The 25,986-nt window shown below is 38.3% G+C and overlaps 3 protein-coding genes across 3 annotated transcripts; 2 read left to right on the top strand and 1 right to left on the bottom strand.

Moving 5' to 3' along the window:
- Window positions 1–512: 512 nt before the first annotated feature.
- LOC115974792 (uncharacterized protein slr1919) lies at window positions 513–20,430 on the bottom strand. The gene is made up of 14 exons (XM_031095310.1): window positions 19,894–20,430; window positions 18,495–18,621; window positions 18,107–18,350; window positions 14,286–14,327; window positions 12,659–12,730; window positions 12,396–12,531; window positions 12,080–12,237; window positions 9,468–9,552; window positions 8,781–8,983; window positions 8,471–8,632; window positions 5,818–5,967; window positions 3,290–3,550; window positions 2,591–2,863; window positions 513–1,341 (listed from the first exon to the last, which is right to left on the bottom strand). The coding sequence occupies exons 1-14, from the start codon at window positions 19,955–19,957 to the stop codon at window positions 1,096–1,098; spliced, it is 2,223 nt and encodes a 740-aa protein (XP_030951170.1). The 5' UTR covers window positions 19,958–20,430; the 3' UTR covers window positions 513–1,095.
- Window positions 20,431–22,189: 1,759 nt separating this feature from the next.
- Window positions 22,190–23,533, top strand: LOC115960515. The gene has a single exon (XM_031079449.1). The coding sequence runs from the start codon at window positions 22,190–22,192 to the stop codon at window positions 23,531–23,533; it is 1,344 nt and encodes a 447-aa protein (XP_030935309.1).
- Window positions 23,534–23,557: 24 nt separating this feature from the next.
- LOC115960505 lies at window positions 23,558–25,729 on the top strand. The gene is made up of 3 exons (XM_031079440.1): window positions 23,558–23,935; window positions 24,551–24,862; window positions 24,938–25,729. Exons 1-3 carry the CDS (start codon window positions 23,558–23,560, stop codon window positions 25,727–25,729), a joined length of 1,482 nt encoding a protein of 493 aa, XP_030935300.1.
- Window positions 25,730–25,986: the final 257 nt, after the last annotated feature.

Genomic DNA, 25,986 nt, shown 5'->3' with positions numbered 1-25,986 from the left:
ATTAATATCGTTACATATTTTGAAAATCTAATTGTTAAATTGCATGCTCTTTACACTTTTAACACACTGTCAAATTTTGTATCAATCAAATATAACCCATAAACTTATTTTTTATGCTTAATTTTAGAATACAAAAACTTGTAATTTAAACAATTAATTGATAATATAGTTATTAATCTTTGATTTTCTGAAAAGTTTGCAAGCATGGAACAGTTTAGAGTAAAAGAAAGAAGAGAAAAGAGATTTATTTTCCTTCAAAGTGTTTGAATTGTAAGAGAGAAAGGAAATGAAAAAGAATCCTCCAATACAATCTGTCTTCTCTCTCATTTCCTTTCAAATGTGAAGGAAAGAAAAATGTGGAGCCAATGGAACTCAATCCCTCCAAATTTTCTTTCCCTAACTCCATTTCTCTCCTACCAAAGAAACCTTGCATTTTTCCTCTCCTCCTTTTCTTTTCTCTCCGTCTTCCTTCAAACCAAACAAAGTATAAAGAGAAAAGGAGAAGAAGGAAAACAGACAATGAAATCTTAGATATAAGAAAACAGCAACAGTGATACAAGTCATTGTGAAAAATAGAAAACAAGAAAACAAAATGTCTAACATCTCCCCTGATTATGAGGAGCGCTGGTATTCTTAATCATTATGCATGTTAGCTCCTACCCTCTGTGCAATTATAACTACACATATTAATAACCAGATGCTGTAACAATCAAGTTACCTCATCACATAGATTTTTCCTGCATCATCTGAATAAAATGCTGAAATAAAGATATGCATGGCGTCCTTTCCTGCAATTTCCTTAGTTTCCTCACACAACGAGTAGAAAGCTTGTGTTTTCCTTTGCAGGCCAGAAATCATCCAAAATTCCAAATCATTTTTTATCCCCTATTCCTGTGTCTCACATATAAATCTTTTCATTCTGTACCAAAGCCAATGCTCTGAGCTTTCTCTTCATTTCAATCTAGAACTGCATCAACTTTTCTGCTTCTCATATATACAATTCCAGCAGCAGCATAGATATTAACATTTTATGTAAAGAAATAAAATGGGTCACAATGAATTTTTTTTTAAAAAAAATGATTACTAATGCCTTAATTAATCAGAGCTGCAGTTTTTCACCAACTTGTGAAGAAATATAGAAATACAAACCCATGAATTTTCTGGGAGTTTATGGCTAAAATGCATGGCTAAAGCTGAAACAATGTCAAAAGTAAATTTATGGACCTCTGGCTTCACAGCCATCCGTACAAGCATTGCTGTCCAGACCTCTGGGGCCAACTTTATTGCTTCACGGAGATATTGAAAACCTTTAAAAATCCTTAAGAGCATAGAATAATGCTCCTGCAAAATACAAAAATGTAGCATCACTATCCCATTATTGTTAAACTTGAAATGAAGAAACTAAGAAAATTTACCATCAGAACCAAATACCTAGCGAAACAAGACAAACAAGACATGATCTATCGCCTCTTCTTACTTTCAAATTGTCTGATCAAACATGAATATCAGACTAAACCAGTGGTTGTTTAGAACAATTGCCATGAAAAGGCATCATAATAATTAGGCAAAATGCTATTTTGGTCCCAATATTTTGGGGTATTTCCATTTTGGTTCTTGTGTTTTTATAAGTTTCATTTTGGTCCTTGTGTTTCTCAGCAACGTTTTATTTTGGTCATTGGAATCATCTCAGTGATGGAAAATGCTAATGTGGTAGACGGAATGTTCACATGTGGACCTAGCTCTGGCCAGGACATTGGCAAAGCCTAGATTTTTGTTTTTTATTTTAAAGAAGAAAAACAGCTATTAGAATTTGGGTTTGGGGGGGGGGGTTTGAGGTTTGATTTTAGTAAAGGGTTTGATTTTGGTGGGAATTTTCAGATTGCTGTGTTTGGTTACCAAGATAGTGCAAGAAAAGAAAAGAAAATAAATTGGAGATTTTTTTTTTTGTTCTGTTGTTGAGATGATGACAAGGACCAAAATGAAACATTGTTGAAAAACTCAAGGAGCAAACGAAACTTTTAAAAACACAAGGACCAAAACGAAAATAGCCATAATATAGGGACCAAATTAGTATTTTTTTTCCTGATAATTATCCATGATATTTCTACAACATATAAGGGATTCTCAGTAAATGAATATAGTTTCAAAAAGTGCCACTTGTGCTGTTATATTCCCACTTGACCAGATTGACCAGGAAGGTATGAAGTCCCATATCTCAAACAAGAAATCAATAAGCATTGTAATGAAGGCACATAAGGCAATAGCTTCCAGAGGAAACTTCAACTGTAATGGCCAATAAATATCACAACTATCTTATTCGGTGCTCCCTTTTAAGGTTTAAAGGCAAATGACAGCACTGAGAAAATATTTAAATTAATTCAAGATTTACATCCATTTAAGAAGTTGTTGTGCAATATACTCCACCAAAAGTTGTGTAAAACTCAATCTTTTAAAACCTGAAGCACTTAGGAACAAAAGAGACCTGTGGCCTTCAGAATTATCTCAGCATGTTCAAGTAACTGAAGACACTTTTTAAGAAAAATTGTCTAAGCAACTATTAGATAAATCAATAAGATCAATTTAGACAAACCTCGAATTTAGTCATCTCTATTGCTTCAAGCTTCTCGCTTGGAATGCAACCAATGACTTCATCCTGCAGCAAAACATCAGCTGCTCCAATTATATCCCGAAGAAGGAAAACACGAACCCTAACACCCTTTTCAGATAAAATGAACTGTAGAAGATCTTCAGTGGCAGAGACTACAGCACGCATGTCAAATGATTTCCAGCCCAGAGGACTTGAAGAACTTTCCTCAGAATTAGGGAGTTCCTCAGTTGACTTGGATTCTGATATTGCTGCTATCTGGAACAATATAGAGAAGCCTCTTAATATAATTCCATGAAACAAATTATTGAAAAATTCTGTGTAAAAAAAAAAAAAATCAAAGAGACTTTGGTTGAAGTCATCTTTCATAAGACTGTTATTTGAATAGGTACATTCTATTGTAAATTTAATTGTTTCCCTCTCTTTTTGTTTGTAAGTATCATTTTCTGCAAAATTTTGGACTATTTTCATGTCCACCTCCTGTATACTTGTATACTTGAGGTAGTTTCTCTTCATCAATAAAACTTATATCAAGAAAGAATCAATTCAGGTAAAATTTTGAACTTTATGAAGTATAATCTCATTAAAAATAGCATGAACTGTTTCAAAAAATTCACATCTTATATGTAGAGAAATTACATTGCACATTAGACAGACAAAAAAAAAAAAGTAGAGACTACCTACCAGCCGCTCTAGCCGATTCCATCTTATGGATCCATTATTACGAATGAGTAATTCTCTCAAAATTTTTCTCATATCAGGATTTGGGTCTTCCAGAAGTCTCCCAATGACAAAAGGATATGCACTCTCAATAACTTTGAAATCAGGATCCAGAACCTTTGCTGTGCCTTCTAGCGATCCCAAAGCTCTTATCACCAGGGCATAGTCCGGGGGTAGAGAGAAGTTAAATTCATACATTACATCATATAGCTGATTCATTACTCCCTGAAATCCAATGCAGAAACAATATAATAAAGTTTTGTCCTATTATAACCACAATTGTGCTCAAGGAGTTTCTGAAAAGAAGAGAAGAATAAATTAAGAAACTGTGATCCTCATATACCCGGTGGGCCATCATGCCCACATTTTTTTTCTTTTTAAATAAACAGCATCACCTCACAGACTTTAAATAGAGTTACTAAACATCAGTAGATACATATTCTAAACAGATTGATATTTAGAACAAGCCTGATGCTGCCCCAGTAGTCAAAATACTCAAAAACACAAATACATAATGTAGAGTACACCACAGAATTAATAACATGTGGTTATCCACATGAAGATTAGAATCTCATCTAAAACTTGAGTTTCTAAATGATATCATGACAAATATTTTAAGAGAAGCATGTATGAGGTCCCCCGAAGCAAAAACGAGGGAAGACGATGAAGAAAATTGAAAACAATCCAAATATCCTAATGGCTTAGTCGTCACAAGCAGTTCTCTAGCAGATCCATAGGAAACCCAATATAGAGCATTTAACGAAGCATACATGCTGGTAGTGCAACATCATTTAGACACACGTGCACATGTGTGTATATGTATAAACAAACTTATTTTTGGAACAATCCAGCTCAATATCTTTTTATGACATCTAAACCAACAGATAAATGTATAGTTCAATCAAGACCAACCATGCCCTCAGGGTTCAATTACTACAGTCTATGGTTTTGGTTGCTAGCATCAAAGGGTTCAATTATTGTGGTTGTTGACGATAAAAACATGCGTTGATGGTGGACATCAACACTAGTGGCAGCAAGTAATTTCTGGCTCTAATACCATATAATTCTCAGGAAGTATGCTTATGGTTATTTAAATTATTCTAACACACATGCTTAGTATTTAACTATATATACGAACAGCTTAATACATTATTACAAATTTACCCTAACATGTAAATACTACTCATAACATGGTATAATAAGTCTAGGGACACATAGTTATTAATAACTTTTTGATGTGGCCTGTAGTGCAGTAGTGTAAGTGGTAGGCCTATGCGAAAGGGATGTTGCTCCAATCACAACTTGCCACCATCGAGTTGTGAAAAAGGTTGTAAAAATTCTTGTTTCTTTATCAATGCTCAAATCAATAACCTCTCTTATTGCCAGATACAAGCGTTTATCTTATATAAACATTTGAAACACACCTGAAAAGTGAGAATCCTATTTTACTTTTTTTAAGCGTGGAAAAAGACTACTTAGCAACAATATTTCATAGCATTAGTTTTTAAAATCAAATCACCAGAAGATAATATATATATATATATATTATGTAAGTAATTGTAAAATAGCTAGAAGATAATGGTGTACATTTGATGTCAGAACATAATGAAAATATGTAGCTATGAGAGTTTTCAAGTTCTTTGAACATGGGAAATAGCAATGGCACCCGCAGTAAACTTTCTCCAATTTAGCTAGCAACTTCATTCACTTTTTCTGAGGCAGGAAGGGCATAACTAAAGCTTCTCCCATCTGCTTTGCTTGGGGGAGCAGAGGAAAGTAGAGTAAATGGGAGGGGTATGGTTTAATGAACCTTGCTTGGATTTTTTTAAGAGGGAAGGGGGAGGGTTTTAAAGGGATTTGGAGAGGTATCTTATTCCTCATTTTTAATTTCCCCAAATTGGAGAGATTCGGAGGAAGAGTGGAGTGGAAGGATTAAAAAAATTGAAATGTCAATCTTGCACTTATGTCAATTTATATTTATTTCTTTAAAATTAATAAAATAAGATCATAATGGTCAATTTACATTAAATTCTCCTCCCCTCTCCTCTCCCTACTTAATTTTTAAAAAATCCAAACAAAGGGGAGGGATATTTATTCCCCTTCCCCTACTTAATTTTTAAAACATCCAAACAAGGTGAAGGGGTAACCTGTAACCATTCCCCTCTACTCTCATTTACTCTTCTCTCCTTCCCCTCCTTACCCTCTACTCCCCTCTTCCTCCAAACTTCCAAACATAGTGTTCATGACATAGGTGGTTGAACATTTCCTTTTGTAATCATGACCAAACAAGAGAGTTTATAATAAATCTGCCATATGCCTAATTATATCCTAACGTGGATAGACTAATAACTTTGATTTGCCAATAATGGCTATACTAATCTCATATTTAATATATATGTGTGTGTGTGCGTGTGCGCGCGCGCGCGTGTGTGGAGATTACAAAGCTGGCCACAAGATTTAGATGGAATGGTTTATAAACCATAAGCACAAACCTGGAAGTCTTGAGATTGTCTAGTTCCATCAGCAAAGGCTGCTTGCATTGCATCTGCAACAGACTTTATATCATCCCCTTCAGTAATAAATCCCAAAGAAAGAAAGTCATTTGCCAAACCCAGAGAGTCACGATTAACATAGTGCACAAGCTGAAAGAAACAAAAAATTATTAACAGATACACAACCTAAGGTGAATTCAACAGCTTTTGGCATTATAGTCTATTGAAGAAGGGCAAAGGATGAGAAATCAAAAAGTGAGAGCATATTAGAAACTAATCAAGATTCATCAATACGTAACACTTTTAAATGACTCAGCTTGAAAAGAGATAGGTTGACATCATTAAAATGATTTTAGATATAGGAAGACAACAATAAACAAACATGCAAAGATGTATGGGAACTGTTTTCAAATATTTTTACATAGGTAAATAAAGGTCGCCTGAACCTACTCGCTTTTTAGAACATCAATATGTAAGTGCACCAGATATGAAGCTCACTGGGCACCTAAGGCACATATTCAGATACTAAGAAAAACTCTAATTTTAGTTTAAGAGAGAAAATGACAAGTAAAAAGGAGATTGAACCAAATAATACACAGATGAATGGTGTATGGGCACTCAATGCTAATATAGTTAGAAATGCTACCTCTAACACAAATCTCTTTGGTACATGTAACTAAAGCCAGAGATAATGGCTTCATGGGCCTCCAGTTTACAAATTCACTTTTTTAAAGTTAATAACGTGATAAGGTACTTTATGCTCTCTTTTTTTGGGGGGGATAGATAAAGAAAAATATTTATAAAAAATCAAAGATGGGGATTCCTTTCAATATACAAGCTGTGTACTGAAGGACAACCTCCACATACAGTACAGCAATCAAGAAATCTAAAAAAGAGAAATAGAATGGCATAGTAAACAGCCATCCACTCAAAACAGAACACACTAAAAAGTTAACTTCGCCTCTGTCATGCTCTGTTCTAAACCTTTAAAGGCTCGTTCAATATGCTCCTTCCAAATGACCCACAAGGCAAGGAAGAATGGCCTGCCAAAGGACACCTGATCAACCTTTAACAAAGCCCCCACCCCAACAGTCCAACAACTCAATCGCCCTATTTGGCATTACCTATTGCACCCCAAAAAAACTGAATATGAGAAACCACAACTCCATAACAATTTCACAATGAAGCAACAAATGTTCAACACTCTCACTGCTGTCTGTTCTTGTTCATGCTCTGTAAGACCAATAAACAAAAATAATCCTTGGATTGCGTAAGTTAAATCCACCATAATGATTTTTCCCAACGCCGCACTCAATGTGAAAAATGCTATCTTAGTCGGGACATGAGCCTTCCAAATACTCTTCCAAGGAAACAATAAATCAAAGCTACCACAAAGCACTGTATAAAATGATTTCACCTCAAACAGCCCTGTCTTCGTAGGTCTCCAACAAATCCAATCAGCAACACCCCTTCAAGATCTATTGGGTGCATGTGTAACTTACCAATAAAAGAAAAGACAAGATAAGACAATCCAAAATATTGGACAAAGATGCATTGACTACTTGACTGAGAATTTTCTTTTAAAAAAAAATAATAATAATGGAGAGAATTTAACAGTTCGACTACTTTATGAAGGGGAAAAAAAGTGAACAGAAAAACAGAAGTAGATGAGCCAAGACGAGCAGCACCACTGACAGAGTAGCACTGTGGTGCCATGATGATGCCAATGAGGGTCGACAAACTGAGTCCAGAGCCTATAGGTGCAGATTGGCGAGAGAGATGGGAAACCTCAGGTGTTCAGAGTAAGAATGAAAGAGATTGATTTAAGTTTTACAGATCTAGATCTTTCAAATTGTGCCATGTTGTATAAATAAATAAATAAAACTCTCTTTTTCAATGCCCCTTCCCCCCACCCCCCTTCTTTTTCTTTCAGATTTTGGGAGTAAGGCTTTGTAGTTATTATTATTGTTGTGTCCCAGCTGCGTCTGAAAAAAAAAATAATAAAAATAATTTTATTTTTGCCAGACATCCCACGGACACACAGGCAGCTGTGCGCCATTCCCATGTTGGACACCAACACGTTGCCCATTTTGGTATGTCCATGCTTCACATAGTATACCTAATTTTTTCACAAAAAAAATTGTAATAACTATATCTAATTTTATTTCTTAAGTACATACTGCTCGACTAATAACACATTAGTTACAAAGTGTTACAATCTTCAAAAAAAATTGATGACAATGACGTCTACAACTCAATGAATAATCATGCAATACATTCTTCTCAGGAAACCCTGCAAATAGTATTAACAACAAGAGTTTCACTTGAAATATCAACATAAATCCATGCCAAAACTCAAATCTTCTTGTGGTAAAAAATTGGAAAGGCCATGACACAAGAAATGGTATGCAACATCATGCACATCAGCACCTGTAAGCCACAGAGAAACTAAATAACTACTTTCCAATAGGAATAATATCTGGCCCTATTCTCTTAGTTCATCAACAGATGATCATGTACACCAAAATCACAGAGCATTTGCATTTTTGTGAGACTAAGGAATTTCCATAAAAGAGTGCTTAAATTTTCTATCATGAATACACTCAAATTCAGAGCTTTTCCCTCAGTTAATTACCATGCAACTAGTTCTTACCATTTGAATAAGTCCTACTTGGTAGTGGCGAGGAATATCCCCTGTCATTCCAAAATCAAAATATGCAAGAGTTCCACTGTCCGTAGCAACAAGGTTTCCTGGATGTGGGTCAGCATGGAAAAATCCAACCTCAAGCAATTGCCTCAAAGAGCAGTATAAGCCCTATGAATACAAAGGAATGAGGGTGATAAATACAAAACTTCAGGATACTTGCAATGCATTTGCAAAAAGATTGTATGATCATGTTCAATGCCAGAAAATAATTTATTATGAACCACCAATGCACAACAGAGAAATTTCTGCTTGATACCTGATCAATCAGCTTCTGTCTGTTTAGACAGGCCTTTCTCAGGCCAATTTCATCCGTAAGCTTTATCCCGTCAATCCACTCCATAGTAAGCACAGCAGTCCGCGAGAATTCCCAATATATTTTTGGAACTTTAACACCGTTAGCTCGTTCATATTGCACAGTTTTCCCAGCTGTAGTTTTTTGGTGGCTATTTTGATTATCACCTGTTCACCCATCAAAACTCTGGTTAAACAAATTGTGCATGAACTTGATCAAAGACACAACATAAAATTCAACCACACACACACACACACACACTGAGCCTTATGGAAGGGTGTTGATATCCTAAAACAACATCTTATACACAAAAAGATGCCATCGCATACCCTGCATCCAGAAAGCATTTCTATAAAAAGCACACTGTACAAGCTGTTCTGAATAAATTAAAGGCTCAGATGTTGCCATCCGTTTCCCACAAACTTCATTCAGAACCATATTTTCGTCTTGATCAAGTGGTCCTCAAAAAAGTAAAGCCACAAAGAAATAGGAAAATTAAACCTCAATGCAACATACTTGCTGACCAAATTTGCACTTCAAATATAGATGGTCTAAGCATACAGGTAAAGATATTCATTCATATCTACACTGTTATACGACCTTGAAAACTAATACATATACTGCACGGGTTAGAAGTGCAGAACAACTTACATGGGTAGCAACCATAGAGAGAAGCAAAACGATCAGCATTTTTCCCCTCTTGGACATAATCAATCTCATCAAACATGTGCCTGACCTGTTTATTCAAAAGACATCTGAAGACATCCATAAGCATGTACATTGACAATCTCATTAAGAACATAATGGTAAACATGCCATTGAATAAGTAAAAACAAAAGAAATAAGAGGTACTTCATAGATAAGCATTGACTATACACAAAAGCTGACATATAAAATAAAATATGATGCCAAAAGTTGATACAAACAATACACACACTGATATAAGCCATGGTGGATGAAAGAAGATTTTTCATGAAATGTACAAGCTCTTTAGCAACGGGAACCAGTGGGAGTCTGTATGGAGAGTTTGGAAGGCAACCACAATCACTTGACATACTGGAGGTACTTAGGTAGTATCAAGGATGCGATTAAATAGAAGAAAACTCCCTCCTTGATGCAGGACTCATAGAACATGTGGCACAAGACATTGTAGAATAAGTTAGTGTCTAACTTGATTATAATGATTTAGAGACGCACTACCCAGGTACACGGGTTGTATACATAAAGAGGAAACACCAAAAATAAATAAAACAAAAGAGAGAGAAAAAAAACGGTTAGCTAAAACTTCCAATGAAATTCCAAAGAGAACCTTTTTAGTGAATGTGAATACTTTCACTAGGAAAGATATGGTTTTTAATAATTCTTCAATCCACATAATGTCAAATCATGAGAATCTTTGCTTCTATTTTCGTGTCTGGTAAGAATTTAAGGATCAAGACTCAATTCGAAAAGATTCAAAAGATGCAAGGATGAGGTTGAGCCAATTTTTAGAATAAATATGTATAGTGACAAATGATGGTAATTCCATGACTTGTTCATCTTACAAACTGAAGAAAAGTTCTAATAATTGTTACACACAAATTCTTATTAGCATATTAGGGATAAGGAACTATTTCTTGATGTACTTAAGAATATAAAAATTATCAAAAGTATTAATTAGGCCTCCAAAAAGATCATGGAAAATTGAAGTCAAACTTGAGGTCAAGTTTTCTTCGACATGAGAACTAATGTCAAAGAAATTAATCTCAAGTAAAGAAATCTCATTGGTCCATTTTGTCTAGCTTGTGTGTGTGTGCATATATATATACACTAAGTAGATATTTTTAGTAATTGTATCAAGTCTTTTCTTCTCTACTATATGAAATTTAATATTTGAATATTTCTTGAACTATTTTATTCTAGAAATTGATCTACTAGTGTTCCAACTTCAATCATACTTTCTTCTCCTAGTTGTAAACTTGTTATGTTGCTGGAATTTCTTCTTAAACCCTTTGTAAGCATCAATTTTCTTGAAAGGTGGACTCCTCAATTTGCTTGATGTGGTGTATTTGGAGGGAACGCAATCGGCGGATGTTTGAGGATTTGGATAGATCCGATGACCAACTGCTTGCTCTCTTTTCTAGTTCCCTTTTTGATTGGGCTAGGGCTTGGGGACTCAGATCTAGTGATTCTCTTCCTTCATTCCTTAGCTCTCTTCTTCTTTGTAATTAGTGTTTTTTTTTTTTTTTTAATGTTTTTGCTTTTCCAACTTTTTTTGTACTTTTGATATGCTGGTGCTACTTTGCATGTAGTAGTTTTTTGAATATACATCTTTCTTACCTATGAAAAAAAAAAAAATCATACACACACACATCCTAAAAGAAGGAAGTTAAAGAAAATGAAATAAGCTAAGAGCCTTGTAGCTCAACTAACACCTCTTGGTGCTTCTAATGGAGATATCCAAGGGTTCAAATTCCCCACCCCCCACTATTGAATTATCAACAAAAATAAAAAATAAAAAATAAGTGAGAAGAAGAATAAGGGAAATGACAAGATTGAAGATGTAGGGATGCAGCTTACTCATAACAAAGTCAAAGATAAATTCTTATGCTCATGAGAGTTTTCATATACTTCTTTCTTACTTAAAAAAAAAATTAAATTAAAAATTAAAAAAAAAAAAAAAAAGAGTTTTCATGAACCAGATAAAGGGTGAGGAAGAGATTGAAAGTGGAAGACTGAAACTTTTGGATTGATCATTTCACGTATACAAGCAATAGTGATGGGGTCATATAGCTGTTGTGATTTGTATACAATAAAATTTCAAGTACAGTCTATTTCTATATATATATATAGAGAGAGAGAGAGAGAGAGAGTACCAATAGATTGGGGCTGTCCATGGGCTGGGGCAGGCCTACACCTTGGAACAGTTATCAAGATGGTCCAACATCAGGCCCAACCCACTAACCACTAACCCCCATTTCCAAAGCAAAACACCAAGAAATTATTGTAGAGCCCTATTTTTTATGTATAATCATCTAAATAGCATTTGAAGAGGGAAATAAATCAAATATCGGGCATAGAGAGGACATCCAGTAAATTTTAACAAGAAAATTTCTAAAAGCTGGATTCAAAGTTTTATTGTCTTTGTGAGTAAAGAATCCAATACAAGATCTTGAAGATATCAATTTTAAGCATATTTTTGAAATGAAGATACTATATGCAGCAGCAGAAATCATTAACAAAGAAGGCTGGATATCTATACAGTTGAGATACAGAAGGCTCACCACTTCATTCACAGCTACTAAGAGGTCTTTGCGGGCATTAGCGAATCGCTTCAATTGACCCCCAATCATCTGGAATAGTAATGCATCAAGGGTCAATGAAAGTGACATACCCGGTCTCTGTACCTTGACAGCTACCAACTCTCCAGAATGCAGGTGAGCTGCAAGACTTGAACAACAAAATGAAACATTTAGCTTCAGTTATCACCCAACATACAGATCTTCCCAGGACATCCATATGGAAAAGCGAAGAGACGGATCAATGCAACCCGATTAGAGAGCATATAATCTTCCCATTTTTCAAAAGAGAGTCTCTAACCTTTATAAACCTGCCCTAAGGATGCTGCTGCAATAGGCTGTGGACTGATGTCAGCAAAAATTTGTGAAAGAGGAGCACCCAACTGGGTTTCAATAGATTTAATTGCAATATGAGTTGGAAATGGAGGTATTTGATCCTACACAACATACAGGAAAGCTTAAACTGTGAGAGATAAACCAACATGGCAGCAGAAGATCTAATCATCATACTTGGTCACATGACCCATTGGGAAGAGGCAAACGATAGAAAGATATCTAGCAAACCTGTAACTTAGCAAGCTCTTGACAATATACAGTTGGCAATATATCTGGCCTTGTGCTCAAAGCTTGCCCAAGCTGTAAATACAAATAAAAGGTTATATAAGTAAATTTCAGCATATAGCAATTTGAGAGTCATCTAATGATTTGAAATTCCAATCCAGGTGATTAATCCTCATCACATTCCATGTATAACATCCATCACACAGAAGTTTGTAAAAGAATTAATGCAAATTTTGTAGAGAATGCAAGAGAATAAATAATATTCTTCTCTCACAAAGAGCATTCTCCAACTCTCGGTCCATCCCCCCCCCCCTCTTTCTTCCCCCACACACACACCCAGGGAAAAAAAACAAAACAACAAAGTGATTGGCTGAAGGCAGGATTTGATCCCAAAGTCCATGGTATAATTACCAACAGGATTTACCACCTAGCCACCGTCACTACAATCTGCCACATAGGGACCCATGTCACCTATTTTCTTTCGGAATATGTGGGTTTCTTTCCCTTCAAATCAGAGAGCCAAAGTACACCTATGTATCTCATGTCTATAATCTTTTTTACACACCACCTCATCAAGTTCTTCCATCTTCTCCTACTCTTCCTTCACCTTCAAACAGAATTGAATCTTCACCCCTCAGTATAAGTTGATGATATATACATATAAAAGATAGAATTTCAACTTATAGTGTCCGCAGTCTGCTCCTTGATAATTGCTCTTTATCATCACACCAACTGGTTTTTTGTGTAGGCGGGGGTTTGAACCCCATAACTCTTATTCAATGACAAGAAATTTTATAAGTTGAGCTAATTAAAACCTACGCATTAGTTGATGATATAAATCTTCTATCTAAATTACATGTTAAATGTATGCTGAAATATTGATATACTGGGGGCAAACAACCACATTCAACCACTGACAGAATTGAATCCTCGCCCCTCAGCATTAGTGGATTATATTAATCTTGTGTCTAATAATTACATGTGAAATGAATGCTGAAAGATTGATGTATGGGAACAAACAACAACCCTCAACCACTGACAGAATTGAATCTTCACCTCCTCAGTATTAGTTGATGATATTAATCTTCTATCTGACAATTACACTTACATGTTAAATGTATGCTGAAAGATTGATATAACAGAAACAAAAAACAAACATGTCCATACACAGCCTACATTAGACCTTCAAAGATAACATCAAAACCTTGGTCCAAAAACTTTGGGGTCCTCTATTCTCATTCTTCCCTATCCAAAGTCATTCTCTTTGTTACTTCCCTAATTGACATGTCCTTTTTTACTACTTCCACTGGCGTTATTTTACTTCTTGCTCTACCTCTTTTCATTCTCTCTACTTGAATCAAATCACTCTTCCTCACTAATACATGAATTGCTCTTCTTTATATGACCAAACCATCTCAAGCAACTCTCCCGCATCTTCTCATCAATAAGAGTCACTCCTATCTTTAAACAAATTTCTTCATTCCATATCCTACATTAGACACTCAACTTCATGTAATGCATATAGTTCTAAGTAAAGAATAAAAATGAAAAAAGGCAGGAAGATATGACAAATTTTAAGACTACTAAAAACAAATGACAAGAAAATTTCACGACGACACGAATGACTTGCCTTGATGTAGAATGGGCCCAAGCGGATCAAAGTTTCACGGAACTGCAATAAAATGTACATAAGTTACTGTAAATTCAAACCAGTGACATGTATTCATGTGTTTCTCCGCCAAAGAAATAAATACAATATAGCTTCAACTTATATTCATATTGGTAACATGTTTCCCCAAATTAAAAAAATCAGCCTATGCATTTGGATTAGCTTTTTACTGATTTGTCGAAATTGAGTAAAGTGCAGTTGTATCTAGAAATTTGTGAGGCTTTAAAAAGCTGTTCATAAGAAAATAAGCTAATAAGTTTTTTTTTTTTAAGAAGGAGAAGAAGCTAATCCAAACACATGCACATAAACTTATTGATGCATGAATAAACTTTAAACTAAAGATGCTTATTTGCCCTTTCTTTCTTTTTTTGATAGGTAATAGGACTTTTACTGAATGAAATGAACATCATGCTCACGATGGTGAACACTCTAAACATGAAACAAATAAATAAAACTCAAGAGCTAAATCAAATAGAATTAAAAGAATCAGGAATGGAAAGACATTGCGTAAACCCCCAATTACCAAATAAAAGAGATTTAAAGATCTAAAGGTATCTCCTTATCTTCAAAGGTACAGGTATTACGTTTCTACCAAACCAACCACATCAGACATGTTGGAACCATATTCCAAGTAGTGGAATGGTGCTCCCTAAACCAATTACTACATGCAAAAAGAAGAGACCGCTTCGGCATCATCCATTGGATCCCAAACACCTGAAAAACTTCTCCCCATAAAGCATTAGCAAACTTAGAGTGGAGTAAAAGATGGTCCACAGATTCTCCATCACAATGACATAAGGAGCACCAATTTACTAGGGCCTTCCATCTCAATGGTGAGAATCCCACCCCTATCTACTAGCCATAAAAATAAAGACACTCTTTTAGGCACCTTCACACACCAAATGCTCTTCCAAGGGAAGATATTAGTAAAAGAACCGGCCAAAAAATTATAATAGGAGCGCACATCAAACACACCAGTCTGAGTCAACTTCCAAGTCAGGTTATCATCCCCTCTCCCCTCAGCCTATGGGATAAAGAAGCTCAAAAAAAGAATATACACCTGTTAATTCCCAATCATGAAAAGCTTGGTGGAATTGTAAATTCCAACTACTACTTCCCCCTTCTAATGCATAAACCACTAAATCAGAAATTCAAGCTTCTTTAGACCGAGAACAAGCGAACAAATCTAGAAACATGTCCTTTAGAATAGGATTTCTACTCCAAGGATAGTACCAAAATCGAATACAATGACCCTCACCCACATCATGCACTACCTGTCCAAAGAATTTCTCTGCTCCTGCCCTAATACTCTTCCACATCTCACACCCATAAGTTCCTCTCACATCTCCAATACACCAGCCTCCTCTAGTCACACCATATTTAGTTGCTATAACCTGACATCATAACCTGTTACTTTCCTTCCCGAAGTGCCATAGCCAATTTCCAAGCAAAGCCTGGTTAAACAATCCAATCCTTTGAATCCCCAGCCCACTGACCTCCACTGGCAAACAAACCTTATCCCAAGCAACTAAAGGATATTTAAAATTTTCCTCAGAAGCCCCCCCAATGGAAATTCCTCTGAATCCTTTCTAATCTAGTCGCCACAGCTTAATCACCCATTCTAGAGCTCAATGCTCAAACTATGCAGGAATTATTTTGGATGATAAATCAAGAATTGAGCCACTATCAATCAGCACATATCAAGAAATTCCTTTAAAATCTTTTTCAATAAATATTATTACTTCTTAAAAATTCTTTAAAAAAGTACGTTATCTATAATATCAGCAATTCTTTACAAATTAATTTGTCGAACAAAGAGAAAGAAACGTGAATTGTTCTTCCCTTGTTCTTTGGAGCAAAACACTTGAATTTTACTTCAAAGCAGACAATAAGGATTCGTTTGGTTGGGAGGATGGAAAAGTGGGTAGATAGAAAAGATTTAGTTTTCCCTCCATGTGTTTGGTTGAGGGAGTGGAAAAGTGGAGAGATAGAGAACTCTTTTATTTGGTTGAGTAAAAAAGTGAGAGAATAGAAACTGTAGTTTGAAAAAATTTACTCTCATGCCCCTAGAACATAAAAAACTATTTTTTAATAGTTTATAAAAATTACTTTTTTTAATTACTACAAACTAACAAAACTAATAAAACATATGGAAAAATAACAATAATAATAATAAATGTTTCCGTTTGATATGAAAATAAAAAAATAATAATAATAATAAAAAAGAAAAGAAAAGAAGAAGAAGAAGCAATACATGAAACAACGCCTAAAAAAAAAAGAAGCAAAAAGCAAAACATGAAACAAAGTCAAGTTCAACGCCAGCCAGAAACAAAAAAGAAGAAGGAAAAAAAAAAGCAACATTAAATAAGGGGAGGGCAGATGGGTAGTTTCCCATCAAACCCACTCCCTCCCCACTTTTCTCTCTAGTTTTCTTCCCAAATTGGGGAGAAGGGTTTCCCCACACCCATTCACTCATCCCCAACCAAAAACCCTCCTCTCTCCTATTTTCTCTCCCCCTTTATCATTTCACCCAACCAAACATACCATAAGGAATAGCTATGGGAATAGATGGAAGCCTACAAAATAGTTAAGGACTTTATTGTGACCCAAACTTGCAAATAAGAAAACAACATCATTATTATAAGACATCAAATGGGAGGGCCACTTTGGTAGGGTTGTAACATTCATGAAATTTTATTAATTTGAGAAGCTGCAACTGCTTGACAAGCAACCCTTTGGCTACTTCTCAAAAGCCGCCTACAAAGCTCAAGCAGCATTACAAAGCAGTAAAGAACCCCTTACCAGAAGATTCAACAATGATGGAATGGCAAGAGGCACAGATATTGTACCAGTACCAGCAGATTCATTATATGCAAAAAGCAATTGGCATCTTATTAAAAAAATTAAATGGGAAAAAAAAAAAAAAAAGGAAACAACATAGCATGCAACACAACCTACATAGGACATACTGAACCTACTGACAGGTGTGCAATATCCATGTCGTTGTCATGTTGATGAGACTGATTTTTTTTTTTTTTTTAATGATAGCTACAACAGGGGAAGGGAGATTTGAACGCTAGATGTCTCCATTAAAAACATCAAGAGGTGTCAAATAATTAAGTTATAAGGCTCTTGGCAACTGAGGCTGATATTGAGCTCAAATAAAAATTTTAAAGCTTAAGAAAAATGAAGCAGGAACTAACACAGTCCAACATTCTCATTGAGAATGCCCATTCAATGAATCAACAACCTCAAAACCATCCACTATCTGAACAATTTACTACACCAGACCCAGAGAATGATTCTTGTGCCAAAGATGAAGTGCATAATCAAGTGAACAGAGTGCAAAAACAATTGAAAAAATACAACAAATATGGCATAAATGGAAAAGTAAAAGTATGGCAGTACCCAACTATTGCATTGGTTGACAATGTAGGCCAACATTTCACATAAATGCATAAAGACATGTCATAACATAAAGAGATGAATGGCACAACAAAACTCCAAACCCAGTTACTATGGTGTCTAGACTAAAGGATTGGAGCTACAACCATGAAAGATCAATGTTGCCCAGACAGGAGAAATTTATCCACAATATGGCTACCTCGTTAGTAAGAACCACCAGGCAGCTTAACATAACAAAAAGAAAGTGCGACAACTCAACTTCACAGAATTTGAGGAACTAAGTTATGGTCAACACCTCCATCAATGCAAGTTCCAAACTCAGCCAAAAGCAACAGAGAATTATCCACAGCATGAGTAAAATAAAAGGTGTCTAATACCTTGATGGCACGTTTTGTTATGTCTCGCACAAAGAATTGCGAAAAGCTTAGCTTCAACACATGAAATGAAACAATTGCTGCTCTATACAAAGCCAAAAATGGACCAAAACGAGGAACAACAGAAACACTTTTTCCATAAGTTCCAAGAGTATGCCCAAATTCGCTTTCTAGCAATTCCTTCCTCAGCTTTGCATACGCTGCCGATGGGCTTCCACCATGCACACTGGAGAAACCTGTCGAAAATCTGCACCAATATCTCTAAGCTGAAGTACAACAATCATGGAGACATAGAAAAACTTCAAAGAACAACAATGAATCATTCAGGAATTGCTGTACGCAAAACATAAGTGTCAAGTTTTCGCAAAATTTAAGAAACCAATCCACTTACGAATTTCGGAGCAACAGCTGTGATGGAATCCAATTATCTTGTCTTCTAACAACTTCAATTTCTGTTTGACATCCCAATGACATGCATTTCCGCAAGATAGCCACAACAAAACTATCATGGCGTGAAGCTGCAGGGAAAACCAAGTGAAGTGGCAAGACTAGTATCATGATCCATGCTGGCAGTAAAGATAGTAAGAGCCAAGTGACAACAAAGGCCATGGCAGATAAACTAATAAGGATTGTATTTTTATTATGAAAAAAAAAATGTTGCAGACCACACACCCAATTGATAAAAAGTATTATTGGGAAAAAAATTTATCTCCAAACCAGTTTGAAGGCAACTTCCTCCAACCCACTATATGGCAATTAAAAAGACCATCCACATATACTTTTAGTCACGTGACATTTTTAATGAGTCATGTGATTTATTTAAATAATACACATGGATAATTATATATCGCCACGCAGTGGGTTGGAAAAGATTCCTCCTGGAAAACTTGTCCATATACTAATATAGAAAAATTCCATTAATTAGTCAGAAAACTCTGTCAACAATTCCATAATTCAGATTAGACTAAATTAATTTAATTCTATGAAAACAACAGCTCCAGCTTCATGGGCAGGGTGGATCCGACCAGCAAACTGGAAATACAAATTGGATCTCTAACAGATTCAATTGATGAAGCCTTTTGTAACTTCACAAGAATCACAACATACCCAACAAATAAACATTAGTTCATGCAAAAAAAGAGGACAACAAAAACAAGAAATAAGTAAAGAAAGAATCAAACAATGGGCGGAAATTAGTCCCGAATTTCATTATCCAAAATTTTCCACTTCGCCTCACATTAAAGCCTTCGGAACGACCACTTTTCTAATACTTATCACTATAGAGACACATACTTGAATAAACCATTAAGCACCCTAGAAAACCTCAGCCACATTCCAAACCCTGACTCTTACAACGCTAGTTGTTTGAAACAAAATTCCAAGAAAGTTACAACAACACAAAGTTCAAGCAATAAGCCAATAATAAATCAAACCATAACCTATAAACTAGCCCCTAGAAATTCCACTAATGACATTAACAAATTTAAAATTATATTCAAAATATCACTTCGCTTAATAATCCATACAAATATCTTGTCCATGTTGATCAAACAAAAAACAAACAATCTAATGTCTATTATAACAATAAACCTAACAAAAGCTCTCGTTTGATTTCCGAGAAACAAAATTACATGGAAACTCAATTCTCACAGTAATTTTAACCTTGTGTTTTCATTTATTGAACGTGTTTTGAATATTTTGAGTTCCTTTTTTCTATTCCTACATTTTCTCAAGGATAAAACAGAAGCTATAATATATACAATGCAAAGTAAATAGAAGAGGATTGGTACTTCTGGAGAGTACTGCGACATTGCGGTGACGGTTGAGACTGGCAATAGTAAAGACATTCCTCATTGGCTACCGGAAGATATTAGCTGAAAGAAGATTGGGGCAGAGTTGACGAACCCATACGAGAGCGAGTTTGCAACGCAGGTGTTTGTAGTAATGCGCAAGCGAAACGAGAATTTTGAATTGAGAACTCTCTCTCTCTCTCTCTGTGTGTGGTTGATTTGATTTCACATACAAACAACAACAGTATTCTGAGTATTTGTGTTCGCGTGTAACAGTGAGAGAGAGAGACGGTTTGCTTGAGAAGTGAGAAAACGGCCACGTATGGTCTACTTGGCACCTCTAGAGCGAGACACTATTATTTGACCTGCCTGTAGTAGAGCAAGGAAATTTGGGATTCTGTTCGGCCTTTTTGCGAACGAAGGAAAGGAACAATGCTGTTTTCGATTCTATCATTCCTTCTTTATTTCTCTCTCTTTTTTTTAACTTTTAGGAGAGATGTTTGGGTTGGATTTGAATTTTGCATAAAGGCCCAACTCATTCAGACAATCCAAGATGGCAATATGAAACTCAAGTAGGGGTGTTCATGGTGCGGTGTGATGCGATTTTTGGTCATTTTTAACATTGCACTTTATGGTGTGATTTATCCAAAACCATAACCGCACCGTATCTCATTTTTGTGGTCACATGTGCAGTACAGTGTTGTACGGCACCTAACGTCCAAGTTCATATTGGGCCTTGGACCATGAATCAATGATATGGGCCAAGGGTCCAACCTTCACATCAGTAAAAGCCCCGGTCCAAACCCACAAATAACTACCAATCTGAACTGAGTGTTGTCCGGACACTTAAAAGGCAGACTGCGTACGCCCTGCTCACGGGATGCTCGGGAAACCATTTTCGGGCACTATGTACATGCTCGGTCACATTGCCTGGTCACATCGCCATTTAAGTGCTCGGCAGAATCTTAGGAAACTCCGCTGCCAAACACATTTACTGAAGTGGGAACCGTTCCCAAAGCCACTCGTACCTAAAAATCCACTTAAGTTCATCGACATTGGACCTTTCTTTGCACTAAGGGAGAAGATAATGATGACCACCCCATTAACAAAGGCTATAAATAGGAGAAACGAATGGATAGTTAGAGGATGCAATTCTGAGGAAAGAAAAGAGTGAGAGAGATAGAGAGGAGATAACATTAAAAAGATAGAAAAGTGATCTCATTGGGGCCCTTAGCCTAGGACAACCCAAGGTAGGATACCCAAACCCACCAAATAAATAAATTGTGAGCCCAAATAGTGGTTTAGCCCAGCAAGCCCGTCTTTGGAGCCTACAATTGGCGCACACCGCGGGGCTCTCCTATGAAGCTGTAGTTCTAGAGGGACTCAAGCTCGGGGGACAATGTCTAAAAGGCATTTGGGGGACCATGCGAGAACCGAATCCGTAGGGTCTTCTCGGGGGTCAAGTTGGCGAGAGCGCAGACAAAAAGAACGAGAAGATAAGGGGCATGACCAACTAGAAGAGATGTCTGGCACGGGAAAGGGGTCATACCAAACCCAACGGACGGTTTCTGGTGCTACGGGACGTAGGCAGAGGGAGGAACGGGATGAAGAGCTCGAACGGCTCCGCAGACTAATCAGGGGTTTGGAGCTAGAGGTGAGAGGTAGGCGCCAGGGAGGAGACAAAAATGACCAACAACAGGAGGACGGGATTGGGGGAAATAGATACGGAGAGGGATCCAATCAGTCTGGACCTCGACTACGACGAAGTCATTCACATTCCCGGGAATCCCATCGGTACCAAAACCGTTCACATTCAAGAAGGTCTCGACGAAATAGGAACTGATCTCCCTCCCGGGAATCGGGGCAACGCCGAGACCGTTCACATTCTCGGGAAAATCAAGTGAGGGACTCACTCTCCCCGGAAGAAAGGCAACCTCGGAATGCTACCATGAGTCGTGCTCTGCGAAAAGTAGCTCAGTCCTTGTTTTCAAACGAAATCAAGTGAGCCGAAATGCCAGACAGGTTTGCCCGCCCACCGTTCAACTGCTATGACGGGAAGACTGATCCGGTAGAACACGTCAGCCATTATATTCAGATGATGTCTTTACATACTCATAACGATGCGCTCATGTGCAAGGTATTTCCTTCGAGTTTGGGACCGACTACATTGAGGTGGTTTAATGGGTTACAGAAAGGATCCATACGTAGTTTCTCCGAGCTGATTCAAGAGTTCGAAGTCCGGTTTGTGACGTGCAACCGAGTACCTTAGCCAGTAGACGCGCTTCTCTCAATGAAAATGAGGGCAGGAGAGACCCTCCGTAGTTACGCCAGCCGATATTGGGAGCTATACAACGAGATAAGCGGGGATAACGAAAGGGTCGCGGCAAGCACATTTAGGATGGGGTTGCCCGAGGATTCCAGGCTACGAGAGTCGTTAACCAAGAAGACGCCCGAAGGCATGCGGCAGCTTATGAGACGCATCGAGGAATACAAACGATTAGAGGATGACCGGCTGCAAAGTAAAGGCAAAGCGCCGATGATGAATTGTCCCCGACAGACAGGTTTCCCGTTCTGGCCTCGTGGGGGTCTGGCGATTCAAGAGCTGGCCGCACAGATGGGAGAAGTGAGCGTGACATTTAAGGAACGGGCACACAGGATTCTTGACCGGATCAAACACGAGTCGTATTTTCGATGGCCGAACAAGATGGGAGGGGACCCATCCAGAAGGAATCAGAATCTGTACTGCATTTATCACCGAGACAAGGGTCACACCACCGAACAGTGTCAGGTATTAAAAGATCACCTCAGGCAGCTAGTCAAGGTCGGGCACTTAAAGGATTTCGTGCTAGATTCGAGGGACAGAGTCGTAGGGCAAGATACCCGGCAAAGGGGAAACCCTCTCCCACCCCCTGTGGGGGTAATTGAAATAATCCATGTTGCGCTGGAGAAACTCATTGTAGGAAGGAGGAAAGGAGTGTTGACAGTGGTACCGGTAGAAGGTAACCTGGGTCTACAGTCACCGGGTAAGAAGATGAAATTTGCACGGGAGCCCGTTTCGTTTGACGATGACGATTTGGAAGGGACGATTCAGCCACATGATGATGCATTAGTGGTCACGGCCCGGATAAGCGGCTTCTTAGTAAAAAGGGTGATGATAGACCAGGGAAGTGGGGCCGATGTGATGTACCTTGATATGTTCAAGGGACTCGGTCTAAAGAAGGAAGACCTTACGAAGCACACTTCACCCTTGGTTGGATTCGATGGCAAAGTAGTGATTCCTGAGGTGCAAATCTCTCTTCCCGTGATTATGGGAGGGAAAGAGGTATATGTGACGTTCACAATAGTAAGTTCATTTTCCCCGTATACTGCCATCCTAGGAAGACCATGGATCCGTTCAATGAGGGTCGTCCCATCAACACTACATGTAAAGATTAAATTTCCAACCGAGCGAGGTGTCATTGTAATAAAAGGAGACCAGCAAGCGGCCAAACAGTGTCTTACTGCCATAGTGAACTGGAAGCGAGGGAATCAGGTCAGTCATGAAGAAATCACCAGACAACTGGTAGGAGACGAGGAGACTGGGCCGTCCGAACAAGGGCGTGTTGAACAAGAAGATATGTCCTGGAAAGACCCATTATAGCAATCAAAGGAGCCCCAAGAAGGAATGGGGGCTGGCTGCACTGAGGAGTTAGTAAATGTAAAAATACTGCCGGACATTAATAAATATTTTCAGGTTGGAGCAAGCATGAGTAGCGAGGAAAGAGTCCAAGTATTGTTGTTTCTAGTTCAAAACATAGATGTTTTCGCTTGGAATCCTTATGAAGTTCCTGGGGTTAATCCCGGGTTTATTGTCCACAAACTTAATGTAGACCCCTCATATCCCCCAAAGAAGCAAAAGCCGAGAAGGTCGACCAAAGACCATATTGAGGCAGTAAGACAGGAGGTAGAGAAGCTGAAGGAGGCAGAAGCAATAAAGGAGACCTTTTTCCCGGAATGGCTGGCGAATACCGTGGTTGTCTGGAAGAAGAACGGCAAATGGAGGGTTTGTGTGGATTTCACGGATCTGAACCAGGCATGCCCAAAGGACCCGTTCCCTATGCCAAAGATTGATCAATTAGTGGACGCCACTTACAGGCACCCGAGGATAAGCTTCCTAGATGCTTTCCAAAGGTACCATCAGATTGTCTTGGCCGGTGAAGACCAGGAGAAAATGGTGTTCATATCCCCCGATACTAATTATCATTACACCGTGATGCCTTTTGGGCTAAAGAATGCCAGGGCGACATACCAGCAGATGATGATGAGGATGTTTCGGGATAAAATTGGGCATACGATTAAAGTGTATATCGACGATATGGTGGTAAAAAGCAAGCAAGAGGTCCGACATGTAGAGGATCTCCGGGGAGTGTTCGAGGTGTTGCGAAAGCACACATTGCGTCTTAATGCAGAAAAATGCGCCTTTGGAGTGGGGGCTAGCAAATTTTTGGGGTACTTGATCACCAACAGGGGGATAGAGGTCAATCCCAACCAAATAGAGGTCGTGATTCGTCTCCGGTCGCCGAGCAGCCCGAAAGAAGTATAGGTGTTGACCAGGATGCTGGCCGCTCTCAACCGGTTCATCTCAAAATTTTTAGATTGCTACCGTCCATTTTATTAGCTTTTGAAGAAGTGGAAGAGGTTTCGATGGGATGATGAACGTGAAAAGGCTTTCCAAAACCTTAAGGAGTACTTAGTGCGAGCACCGATGTTGAGTGCACCAGAGCCCGGAGAGGAATTGTTCATGTACCTCTCGGTATCTGAACATGCTGTAAGTGTTGTGCTTTTAAAGGACCAAGGAGTACAACAGCCCGTGTATTATATCAGCAAGACTCAAGTTGATGCTGAGACCAGATATTTGCCCTTAGAGAAATTGGTGTTGGCCCTAGTGCATGCTACCAGGAAATTGCCTCAATACTTCCAGGCTCATACCGTATATGTGCTGACCGAACATCCCCTACAGTCATTATTGAAAAGATCTGATCTCACAGGGCGAATAACTAAATAGAGGACATGGCTCGGGGCATTCGATGTGAGGTATAAGCCGAGAAGTGCAGTAAAGGGGCAGGTATTAGCTGATTTTGTAGCAGAATTCTCTCCTAAAGGGGAGATGGTCTGTCAGTTGGAGCACCGCCCGTGGAAGGTACATGTGGATGGGGCTTCCAACACTAAAGGGGCTGGAGCCGGGATAGTCATAATCACCCCGGAAGGAATTCTCTTGGAGCATTCATTCAGGTTGGGGTTTAATGCCTTCAACAATGAGGCAGAGTATGAAGCTTTGCTTGCCAGACTGAGGGTAGTCTCACGGTTGGAAGCCCGGGATGTAGAGGTTTATTCGGATTCAAGGCTCATAGTCAATCAGGTGCAGGGGAGTTTTGAGGCTCGAGATCCTCGGATGAAAGCATATTTAGACTTGGTGAAGCAGGTCATGGACGACTTTTGTACGGTGAAGGTGATTCAAGTGGCCCGAGCACAAAACAGACATGCCGACTCTCTCGCCACTCTGGCATCGTCAATTGCCAAGGATATTCTCCGGCTTATCAGAGTGGAACTCGTCCCCGAGCCCAGCATTAAGGTGGCAGGAAATGAGCGGGCTGCGAAAGTCGAAGTCACAGCAGTCGCAACACTTAGACCGAGCTGGATGGACCCCATCATAGATTTCTTAGCCGATGACCAATTTCAGACAATGAGAAGGAGGCCAACAAGGTCTGCAGGGTGGCTGCCCGGTATTGGTTGTCCGGAGACTGGAAACTCTATCGTAGGTCATTTGGAGGGTCATATCTTTCATGCTTACACCTAGAGAAAGTAGGCCAACTCTTGGCCGAGTTGCATGACTCAGGGATTCTGGTGGCCCCAGATGCAAAAGGACGCCGCGGAATACGTTCGGAAGTGTGAGCAGTGTCAGAAGCACGCCCCTCTGATACACCTGCTTGCCGGGCATTTGAACCCGATTAGCAGTCCTTAGCCCTTCGCACAATGGGGGCTGGACATACTCGAGCCTTTTCCCCGAGCAACGGGCAATCGAAGATTCGTGTTGGTAGCCGTTGATTACTTCAC

The sequence above is a fragment of the Quercus lobata genome, chromosome 2 (genome assembly GCF_001633185.2).
Source record: "Quercus lobata isolate SW786 chromosome 2, ValleyOak3.0 Primary Assembly, whole genome shotgun sequence".
NCBI lineage: Eukaryota > Viridiplantae > Streptophyta > Magnoliopsida > Fagales > Fagaceae > Quercus > Quercus lobata.
This window is presented reverse-complemented; position numbering and strand designations above follow the sequence as displayed.